Source organism: Passer montanus, unplaced genomic scaffold (assembly GCF_014805655.1).
Source record: "Passer montanus isolate IOZ18808 unplaced genomic scaffold, ASM1480565v1 scaffold731, whole genome shotgun sequence".
NCBI classification, from domain to species: Eukaryota; Metazoa; Chordata; class Aves; order Passeriformes; family Passeridae; genus Passer; species Passer montanus.
Genome location: NW_024372493.1, coordinates 1 through 11369, shown reverse-complemented (window position 1 = coordinate 11369; position 11369 = coordinate 1). Strand labels below are relative to the sequence as shown.

General features: G+C 61.5%; 1 protein-coding gene across 1 annotated transcript; it reads right to left on the bottom strand.

Moving 5' to 3' along the window:
- Positions 1 to 727: 727 nt before the first annotated feature.
- Positions 728 to 11325, bottom strand: LOC120512481 (26S proteasome regulatory subunit 6B-like). The gene is made up of 8 exons (XM_039730836.1): positions 11253 to 11325; positions 9019 to 9260; positions 7244 to 7355; positions 7009 to 7125; positions 5951 to 6216; positions 3617 to 3785; positions 2962 to 3017; positions 728 to 942 (listed from the first exon to the last, which is right to left on the bottom strand). The coding sequence occupies exons 1-8, from the start codon at positions 11323 to 11325 to the stop codon at positions 829 to 831; spliced, it is 1149 nt and encodes a 382-aa protein (XP_039586770.1). The 3' UTR covers positions 728 to 828.
- Positions 11326 to 11369: the final 44 nt, after the last annotated feature.

Sequence of the window (11369 nt, the reverse complement as noted above, 5' to 3'; positions counted from 1 at the left end):
TGGTGTCCCCAAGTCCCCAAAGCGTCCCCAGGTCCCTCCTGATGTCCCTAGGGGTGTCCCCAAGTCCCCAAAGTGTCCCCAAAAAGGCTCCAACGCTCTCGCTCCGGTCTCAGCTTTATTTGAACGTCCCCAAGGTGTCCCCGCAATATCCCAGGGGTGTCCCCAAGGTGTCCGCAGTGTCCCCAGGTGTCCCCAGGTGTCCCCAGGTGTCCCCAGGTGTCCCCAGGTGTCCCCAGGTGTCCCCAGGTGTCCCCAGGTGTCCCCAGGTGTCCCCGCGGTGTCACTTGTAGAACTCGTGCTCCTGCTCGTCCTTCTTGATGACGGTTTTGTACGCCTTCTCAAAGTCCTTGGCCAGCACGATGTACCGGTTCTCGCGCCCCGCCAGCATGCCGCCCTGGGGACACGGGACAGTGTCACCTGAGTGCCAGGGCCATCCCAGTGTCCCCATGGGTGTCCCCAGGTCCCTCCTGGTGTCCCCAAGGGTGTCCCCAGCCATGTCCCAGTGTCCCCAAGGGTGTCCCCAGGTCCCCAAAGGTGTCCCCATGTCCCGAGGAATGTCCCCAAGTCCTTCCCAGTGTCCCCAGATCCATTCCAGTCCCCCCAAGGGTGTCCCCAGGTCCCCAAAGGTGTCCCCATGTCCCAAGGAATGTCCCCAAGTCCTTCCCACTGTCCCCAGGGTGTCCCCTTGTCCCCAAGGGTGTCCCCAAAAAGGCTCCAACGCTCTCGCTCCGGTCTCAGCTTTATTTGAACGTCCCCAAGGTGTCCCCGCAATATCCCAGGGGTGTCCCCAAGGTGTCCCCAAGGTGTCCCCAGGGTGTCCCCGCGGTGTCACTTGTAGAACTCGTGCTCCTGCTCGTCCTTCTTGATGACGGTTTTGTACGCCTTCTCAAAGTCCTTGGCCAGCACGATGTACCGGTTCTCGCGCACCGCCAGCATGCCGCCCTGGGGACACGGGACAGTGTCACCTGAGTGTCATCTGTGCCACCTACAGCCACCCACACTGAGCCACAGCCAGCCCTGTGTCACCTGTGCCAGCCCCTGTACCGTGTCACCCACAGCCACCCCTGTGCCAGCCCCTGTACCGGTTCTCCCTGATGGCCAGCATGCCGCCCTGGGGACACGGGACAGTGTCACCTGAGTGTCACCTGAGTGTCACCTGGGACACCCACAGCCACCCCTGTGCCAGCCCCTGTACCGGTTCTCACGCACCGCCAGCATGCCGCCCTGGGGACACGGGACAGTGGCACCTCAGTGTCACCTCAGTGTCACCTGGGACACCTGAATGTCACCTGTGTCACTCACAGCCACACCTGTGCCAGCCCCTGTACCGGTTCTCCCTGACGGCCAGCATGCCACCCTGGGGACACGGGACAGTGTCACCTGTGTCACCTGAGTGTCACCTGAGTGTCACCTGTGTCACCCACAGCCACCCCTGTGCCAGCCCCTGTACCGGTTCTCACGCACCGCCAGCATGCCGCCCTGGGGACACGGGACAGTGGCACCTCAGTGTCACCTGTGTCACCTGAGTGGCACCTGTGTCACCTACAGCCACCCACACGGAGTCACAGCCAGCCCTGTGTCACCTGTGTCACCTGTGCCAACCCCTGTACCTGTTCTCCCTGACAGCCAGCATGCCGCCCTGGGGACATGGGACAGTGTCACCTCTGTGTCACCTCAGTGTCACCTGGGACACCCACTGCCACACCACTGCCACCTACACTGAGCTACAGCCACACCTGTGTCACCTGTGCCAGCCCCGGTACCGGTTCTCGCGCACCGCCAGCATGCCGCCCTGGGGACAGTGGCACCTCTGTGTCACCTGAGTGTCACCTGGGACACCTGAGTGTCACCTGTGTCACCTGTGTCACCTACAGCCAGCCCTGTGTCACCTGTGCCACCTCAGTGTCACCTGGGTGTCACCTGTGTCACCCACAGCCAGCCCTGTGCCACCTGTGCCACCTCAGTGTCACCTGGGTGTCACCTGTGCCACCCACAGCCAGCCCTGTGTCACCTGTGCCACCTCAGTGTCACCTGGGTGTCACCTGTGTCACCCACAGCCAGCCCTGTGTCACCTGTGCCACCTCCCGTTGTCACCTGTGCCTGGTGTCACCGGTCCCCCCCACCCGCAGGTGTCACACCTGTGTCACGCTCGCCCCCAGGTGTCCCCACTCTGCTGTGTCACTGTTTCCCAGGTGTCACACCTGCCCCAGGTGTGCCCAGGTGTGTCCTAAATGTGCCCAGGCACACCCAGGTGTGTCAGGCCTGTCCCAGGTGTGCCCCACACCTGTCCCAGGTGTGCCCAGGTGTGCCAGACCCATCCCAGGTGTGTCCAGGTGTGCCCCACACCTGTCCCAGGTGTGCCAGGCCTGTCCCAGGTGTGTCCCACACCTGTCCCAGGTGTGCCCAGGTGTGCCAGACCCATCCCAGGTGTACAGCCAGCCCTGTGTCACCTGTGCCACCTCAGTGTCACCTGTGTGTCACCTGTGTCACCCCCAGCCAGCCCTGTGTCACCTGTGCCACCTCAGTGTCACCTGGGTGTCACCTGTGTCACCCACAGCCAGCCCTGTGTCACCTGTGCCACCTCTGTTGTCACCTGTGCCTGGTGTCACCGGTCCCCCCCACCCGCAGGTGTCACACCTGTGTCACGCTCGCCCCCCCAGGTGTCCCCACTCTGCTGCGCCACTGTTTCCCAGGTGTCACACCTGCCCCAGGTGTGCCCAGGTGTGCCAGACCCATCCCAGGTGTGCCCAGGTGTGCCCCACACCTGTCCCAGGAGTGCCAGGCCTGTCCTAGGTGTGTCTCACACCTGTCCCAGGTGTGCCCAGGTGTGCCCCACACCTGTCCCAGGTGTGCCAGGCCTGTCCCAGGTGTGTCTCACACCTGTCCCAGGTGTGCCCAGGTGTGCCAGACCCGTCCCAGGTGTGTCCAGGTGTACCCAGGTGTGCCCAGGTGTGCGCTCACCTCCTGGCAGATGGAGTTGATGTCGGCCCCCGAGATCTTGTCCGGCCGCGCCACGTCTGGGTCAGGGGTCAAGGAAATGGCCAGGTGTGCCCAGGTGTGCCCTTGGCATGCCCAGGTGTGTTCCTAACCCCCCAGGTGTGCTCCTAACCCCCCCAGGTGTGTTCCTACCCCCCCAGGTGTGTTTCTAACCCCCCCAGGTGTGTTCCTAACACCCCCAGGTGCCCCCAGCCATGCCCAGGTGTGTTCCTAACCCCCCCAGGTGTGTTTCTAACCCCCTAAGCCGTGCCCAGGTGTGCCCAGGTGTGCCCGTGGCCTGCCCAGGTGTGCCCAGGTGTGTTCCTAACCCCCCCAGGTGTGTTTCTAACCCCCTAAGCCGTGCCCAGGTGTGCCCAGGTGTGTTCCTCCCCCCCCCAGGTGTGTTTCTAACACCCCCAGCTGTGCCCAGCTGTGTGCCCAGGTGTGTTTCTAGTCCCCCAGCTGTGTTTCTAACCCCCCCAGGTGTGTGCCCAGGTGTGCCCAGGTGTGTTCCTGGCACATCCAGGTGTGTTTCTAACCCCCCCAGGTGCCCCCAGGTGTGCCCAGGTGTGTGCCCAGCTGTGTTTCTAGGTGCCCCAGGTGCCCCCAGCCATGCCCAGGTGTGCCCCCAGGTGGATACAGTCCTCCAGGTCCACCTCCTCGGACAGGTTCATCTTGCCGGTGATGGTGGAGAAGATGAGGCGCTTCTGGCGCCGGTCGGGCAGCGGGAACTCGATCTTGCGGTCCAGGCGGCCCGGCCGCAGCAGCGCCGGGTCCAGCGTGTCCGCGCGGTTCGTGGCCATGATCACCTGCGCAGGTGACACGTGAGGACACGCGTGGGCACAGGTGAGGTCCCAAAACCCCAGAAAATCCCATGAAATCCCATAAAATCCCTCAAAAAACCCAATAAAACAAAAAAAACCCCAATAAAATCCCATAATTCCTGATCCAGGTGTGCCCAGGTGTCCGCGCGGTTCATGGCCATGATCACCTGCGCAGGTGACACGTGAGGACACGCGTGGGCACAGGTGAGGTCCCAAAACCCCAGAAAATCCCATAAAATCCCCCAAAAAACCCCAAAAAAATCCCATAATTCCTGAGCCAGGTGTGCCCAGGTGTGCCCAGGTGTCCGCGCGGTTCGTGGCCATGATCACCTGCGCAGGTGACACGTGAGGACACGCGTGGGCACAGGTGAGGTCCCAAAACCCCAGAAAATCCCATGAAATCCCATAAAATCCCTCAAAAAACCCAATAAAACAAAAAAAACCCCAATAAAATCCCATAATTCCTGATCCAGGTGTGCCCAGGTGTCCGCGCGGTTCATGGCCATGATCACCTGCGCAGGTGACACGTGAGGACACGCGTGGGCACAGGTGAGGTCCCAAAACCCCATTAAAACCACCAAAAACCCCAAAAAAACCCCATAAAATCCCGCTCCAGGTGTGCCCAGGTGTGCCCAGGTGTCCGCGCAGTTCGTGGCCATGATCACCTGCGCAGGTGACACGTGAGGACACACCTGGGCACACCTGAGATCCCCAAAACCCCACAAAACCCCATTAAACCCCACAAAACCCCCCAAAAAATCCCACAAAACCCCATAAAACCCCTGGAAATCCTGAGCCAGGTGTGCCCAGCTGTGCCCAGGTGTGCCCAGGTTCCTGGCCATGATCACCTGCACAGGTGACACGTGAGGACACACCTGGGCTCAGGTGAGATCCCAAAACCTCATAACATTCCATAAAATCCCATAAACCCCCAAAAAACCCCATAAAATCCCATAATTCCTGAGCCAGGTGTGCCCAGGTGTGCCCAGGTGTCCGCGCGGTTCGTGGCCATGATCACCTGCGCAGGTGAGGGGTCAGGGCACACCTGAGATCCCCAAAATCCCAGAACCCCCCCCCCAAAAAAACCCCAATAAAACCACAAAAAACCCCAAAAAAATCCCATAAAATCCCGCTCCAGGTGTGCCCAGGTGTGCCCAGGTGTCCGCGCAGTTCGTGGCCATGATCACCTGCGCAGGTGACACGTGAGGACACACCTGGGCACACCTGAGATCCCCAAAACCCCACAAAACCCCATTAAACCCCACAAAACCCCCCAAAAAATCCCACAAAACCCCATAAAACCCCTGGAAATCCTGAGCCAGGTGTGCCCAGCTGTGCCCAGGTGTGCCCAGGTTCCTGGCCATGATCACCTGCACAGGTGACACGTGAGGACACACCTGGGCTCAGGTGAGATCCCAAAACCTCATAACATTCCATAAAATCCCATAAACCCCCAAAAAACCCCATAAAATCCCATAATTCCTGAGCCAGGTGTGCCCAGGTGTGCCCAGGTGTCCGCGCGGTTCGTGGCCATGATCACCTGGGCGCAGGTGAGGGGTCAGGGCACACCTGAGATCCCCAAAACCCCACAAAACCCCCCCAAAAAAACCCAATAAAACCACAAAAAACCCCCAAAAAATCCCATAAAATCCCACTCCAGGTGTGCCCAGGTGTGCCCAGGTGTGCCCAGGTGTCCGCGCAGTTCGTGGCCATGATCACCTGGGCACAGGTGACACGTGAGGACACACCTGGGCACAGGTGAGATCCCCAAAATCCCAGAAAATCCCCCAAAACCCCCCAAAACGCCAATAAACCCCCTGGAAATCCCAATCCAGGTGTGCCCAGGTGTGCCCAGGTTGGTGGCCATGGTCACCTGGAGCTACCTGGGAACACCTGGGGACAGCTGGGGACACCTGGGGACAGCTGGGGACACCCGGGTCACACCTGGGGACAGCTGGGGACACCTGGGGACACACCTGGGGACACCTGGGACACACCTGGGGACACCTGGGGACACCTGGGGACACCTGGGGACACCTGGGACACACCTGGGGACACCTGAGGACACCTGGGGACACCCGGGTCACACCTGGGGACACCTGAGACACACCTGGGGACACCTGAGGACACCTGGGGACAGCCGGGCTCACCTTGACGTTGACGTTCTGGTCGAAGCCGTCCATCTGGTTGAGCAGCTCCAGGAGGATCCGCTGGACCTCGCGGTCGGCTTGGGGCGAAAAACGGAGATTTTGGGACAACGGATTTGGGGATTCCACCCAAAATCCCAAATCCCACCCAAAACCACAAATTCCGCCCAAAACCCCAAATTTCATCCAGGTGACCCCAAATTCCACCCAGGTGTTGCTGAGTTTCATCCCGAGGTTCTCCAGAAGGTTCCTCACCCCAAATTCCACCCAAAACCCCAAATTCCGTCCAGGTGACCCCAAAATCCACCCAAAACCCACCCAAGACCCCAAATTTCATCCAGGCGATCCCAAATTCCACCCAGGTGTTGCTGAGTTTCACCCCGAGGTTCTCCAGAAGGTTCCTCAGCCCCAAAACCCACCCCAAATCCCAAATTCCATCCAGGTGACCCCAAATTCCATCCCGATGACCCCAAAATCCACCCAACCCAATTTGGGGGTCCCAACCCCCTCCCACACCCCAAGACCACCCAAAGGGTCCCCAAATCCCACCCTGGTCTTCATCCCAAGGTTCTCCAGAAGGTTCCTCACCCCAAAAACCCATCCCAAATCCACCCAGGACCCCCCAAACTCCACTAAGGACCCCCCAAACCCCACCCCAGTGGAGACCCCTCCTCAATCTGGGAGTCCCAACCCCTAATTTCCAATCTGGGGTCCTTAAATCCCACCTTGAGGTTCTCCTGACCTCCATCCACAAGGTTCCTCACCCCCAAAACCCACCCCAAATCCACCCAGGACCCCCCAGACTCCACCCAGGACCCCCCAGACCCCACCCCAACGGGGACCCCTCCCCAATTTGGGGGTCCCAACCCCTCACCCCCAGTCTGGGGTCCTCAAACCCCACCTTGAGGTTCTCCTGACCTCCATCCAGAAGGTTCCTCAGCCCCGGTGGTGTCCCCAAACCCCCCCCAGATGTCCCCAAGCCCCCGGTGTCCCCGCGCTCACCGGTGGTGTCCCCAAACCCCCCCCAGATGTCCCCAAGCCCCCGGTGTCCCCGCGCTCACCGGTGGTGTGGTGTGCCACGGCCTTGGCCAGCATGGTCTTGCCGCAGCCGGGGGGGCCGTACATGAGCACCCCCCGCGGGGGGTCAATGCCGATCTGCGGGAGGGGACAGCGCGCGGCTGAGGCCACCTGGAGGCCACCTCAGCGTCCCCAGGGCCACCCAAGGCCACCTCAGCGTCCCCAGGGCCACCCAAGGCCACCTCAGGGTCCTCAAGGCCACCTGGAGGTCACCTTAGCGTCCCCAGGGCCACCTCAGCGTCCCCAGGTGTGCCACGGCCTTGGCCAGCATGGTCTTGCCGCAGCCGGGGGGGCCGTACATGAGCACCCCCCGCGGGGGGTCAATGCCGATCTGCGGGAGGGGACAGCGCGCGGCTGAGGCCACCTGGAGGCCACCTCAGCGTCCCCAGGGCCACCTCAGGGTCACCTTAGCATCCCCAGGGCCACCTCAGGGTCACCTCAGCATCCCCAAGGTCACCTGGAGGCCACCTCAGCGTCCCCAGGGCCACCCAAGGCCACCTCAGCGTCCCCAGGGCCACCTCAGGGTCACCTCAGCGTCCCCAGGGCCACCTCAGGGTCCCCAAGGTCACCTCAGGGTCCTCAAGGTCACCTGGAGGTCACCTCAGCGTCCCCAGGGCCACCTGAGGGTCACCTCAGGGTCCTCAAGGTGGCCTGGAGATCACCTGAGGGTCCCCAAGGTCACCTCAGGGTCCCCAAGGTCACCTGAGGGTCCTCAAGGCCACCTGGAGGTCACCTCAGCGTCCCCAGGGCCACCTGAGGGTCACCTCAGGGTCCTCAAGGTGGCCTGGAGATCACCTGAGGGTCCCCAGGGTCACCTGAGGGTCCCCAAGGGCACCTCAGGGTCCTCAAGGTCACCTGAGGGTCCCCAAGGTGGCCTGGAAGTCACCTGGAGGTCCTCAAGGCCACCTCAGGGTCCTCAAGGTGGCCTGGAGATCACCTGGAGGTCCTGGAGGTCACCTGGAGGTCCTGAAGGTCACCTGAGGGTCCTCAAGGTCATCTGGAGGCCACCTCAGGCTCCTCAAGGTCACCTGAGGGTCCTCAAGGTGGCCTGGAAGTCACCTCAGGGTCCCTGAGGTCACCTCAGGGTCCCCAAGGCCACCTGGAGGTCACCTCAGGGTCCCCTAGGTGGCCTGGAGGTCCTCAAGGTCACCTGAGGGTCCTCAAGGTGGCCTGGAAGTCACCTCAGGGTCCCTGAGGTCACCTCAGGGTCCTCAAGGCCACCTGGAGGTCACCTCAGGGTCCCCTAGGTGGCCTGGAGGTCCTCAAGGTCACCTGAGGGTCCTCAAGGTCACCTGGAGATCACCTCAGGGTCCCCAAGGTCACCTCAGGGTCCTCAAGGTGGCCTGGAGGTCCCCGAGGTCCCCTGGATATCCCCAAGGTCCCCATGATGTCCCTGGATGCCCCTGAAGGTTCCCTGGCTGTCCCTGAGGTCCCCATGACGTCCCCGATGTCCCCACGATGTCCCCTGGCTGTCCCTGGGTGTCCCCTGGCTGTCCCTGGGTGTCCCCAGGGTGTCCCCTGGCTGTCCCTGATGTCCCCACGATGTCCCCTGGCTGTCCCTGATGTCCCCACGATGTCCCCTGGGTGTCCCCTGGATGTCCCCTGGCTGTCCCTGGGTGTCCCCTGGCTGTCCCTGGGTGTCCCCTGGCTGTCCCCTGGATGTCCCCTGGCTGTCCCCAGTGTCCCCTGGGTGTCCCTGGGTGTCCCCTGGCTGTCCCCTGGATGTCCCCTGGCTGTCCCCAGTGTCCCCTGGGTGTCCCTGGGTGTCCCCTGGGTGTCCCCTGGTCGTCCCCACGATGTCCCCTGGCTGTCCCTGGGTGTCCCCTGGCTGTCCCCAGTGTGTCCCCTGGTTGTCCCCACGATGTCCCCAGGATGTCCCCAGGATGTCCCCAATGTCCCCTGGGTGTCCCCTGGCTGTCCCTGGGTGTCCCTGGGTGTCCCCAGGATGTCCCCACGATGTCCCCAATGTCCCCAGGTTGTCCCCGCGGTGTCACCTGCTTGTAGAGCTCGAAGTGGGTGAGGGGCAGCTCCACGGCCTCGCGCACCTCCTGCTTCTGGATGTCCATGCCGCCGATGTCGGCGTACACCACGTCCGGCTTCTGGTCTGGGGGGCAATGGGGGCAACTGGGGCAAACTGGGATGGACTGGGGCAAACTGGGACCAGTTTGGGACCAGCTGGGACAAACTGGGGCAAACTGGGACCAGTCTGGGGCAACTGGAACATCTCCAAGGTCAACTGGAGACACCAAAGGGTGACCACGTCCGGCTTCTGGTCTGGGGGCAGAACTGGGATGGACTGGGATGGACTGGGATGGACTGGGGCAAACTGGGATGGACTGGGGCAAACTGGGATGGACTGGGGGCAACTGGGACAAGCTGGGATGAGCTGGGATGGACTGGGATGGACTGGGATGGACTGGGCGCCACTAGAACGTCTCCAAGTTCAACTGGAGACACCAAGGAGTGACCACCACGTCCGGCTTCTGGTCTGGGGGCAGAACTGGGATGGACTGGGATGGACTGGGATGGACTGGGGCAAACTGGGGTGGACTGGGGCAAACTGGGATGGACTGGGGGCAACTGGAACGTCTCCAAGGTCGACTGGAGACACCAAGGAGTGACCAAGGAGTGACCACCACGTCCGGCTTCTGGTCTGGGGGCAGAACTGGGATGGACTGGGATGGACTGGGACAAACTGGGACAAACTGGGGCAATCTGGGGGCAACTGGGATGAGCTGGGATGGACTGGGGGCAACTGGAACGTCTCCAAGGTCAACTAGAGACATCAAAGGGTGACCAAGGAGTGACCAAGGAGTGACCAAAGAGTGACCACCACATCCAGTCTCTGGTCTGGGGGGTCACAAGGAGGCAACTGGGATGAACTGGGATGACTCCAGTTGACTTTTGATGACCCCAAACCCAGTTTTTCCATCCCCAAAATGACATTTTACGGCTCCCAGGTGTGCCCAGGTGACACCTGCTGACCCCAGCACGGCTCCACTCCACATCTCATGACCCAAGATGACCCAACTTGACCTCTGACAACCCCATAACCCCATTTTTGGGACCCCAAACCCCGTTTTTCCACCCCAAAATGAGGTTTCACGGCCCCCAGGTGTGCCCAGGTGTGCGCAGGTGACACCTGCTGACCCCAGCACGGCTCCACTCAACATCTCATGGCCCCAAGGTGACTCCAATTGACCTCTGACAACCCCATAACCCCATTTTTGGGACCCCAAACCCCGTTTTCCCACCCCAAAATGAGGTTTTACGGCCCCCAGGTGTGCCCAGGTGTGCGCAGGTGACACCTGCTGACCCCAGCACGGCTCCACTCCACATCTCATGACCCAAAATGACCCCTGTTGACTTTTTATGACCCCGGTTGACTTTTCATGACCCAGGTTGACTTTTTTGGACCCCAAACGCCGTTTTTCCACCCCGAAATGAGGTTTTACGGCCCCCAGGTGTGCCCAGGTGTGCGCAGGTGACACCTGCTGACCCCAGCACGGCTCCACTCAACATCTCATGGCCCCAAGGGGACTCCAATTGACCTCTGACACCCCCATAACCCCATTTTTGGGACCCCAAACCCCGTTTTTCCACCCCAAAATGAGGTTTCACGGCCCCCAGGTGTGCCCAGGTGTGCCCAGGTGACACCTGCTGACCCCACCATGGCTCCACTCAACATCTCATGGCCCCAAGATGGCCCCAGTTGACTTCTGATGACCCCGGTTGACTTTTCATGACCCAGGTTGACTTTTTTGGACCCCAAACGCCGTTTTTCCACCCCGAAATGAGGTTTTACGGCCCCCAGGTGTGCCCAGGTGTGCCCAGGTGACACCTGCTGACCCCACCATGGCTCCACTCATCAGGTGTGCCCAGGTGTGTGCCCAGGTGTGTGCTCAGGTGTGCCCAGGTGAGCACTCAGGTGTGCCCAGGTGTGCCCAGGTGAGCCCTCAGGTGTGCCCAGGTGTGTTCTCAGGTGTGTGCCCAGGTGTGTTCTCAGGTGTGCCCAGGTGTGTTCTCAGGTGTGCCCAGGTGAGCCCTCAGGTGTTCTCACCTGTGGAGGTCCCCACAATGACCACGGTCTGCACCACGCTGTGGTGGCCAATGGGGAACTGACCCCAAACCCCGTTTTTCCACCCCGAAATGAGGTTTCATGGCCCCCAGGTGTGCCCAGGTGTGTTCTCAGGTGAGCCCTCAGGTGTGTGCCCAGGTGTGCCCTCACCTGTGGAGGTCCCCACAATGACCCTGGTCTGCTCCACGTTCTGTGGTGGCCCACAGGGTCCTTCCCCACCCATCCCAGGTGTGCCCAAGTGTATCTGACTGTGCCCAGGTGTGCCCA

Bases quoted from the DNA above. Each gene is read 5' to 3' on its own strand.
- LOC120512481 (XM_039730836.1), bottom strand. From the start codon at position 11,325: ATGGGTGGGGAAGGACCCTGTGGGCCACCACAGAACGTGGAGCAGACC. The intron at 3,018-3,616 runs GTATCCACCTGG...CCCCTGACCCAG, and splicing joins GGAGGTGGACCTGGAGGACT to ACGTGGCGCGGCCGGACAAG. The intron at 943-2,961 runs GTGAGCGCACAC...CCGTGTCCCCAG, and splicing joins TCAACTCCATCTGCCAGGAG to GGCGGCATGCTGGCGGTGCG.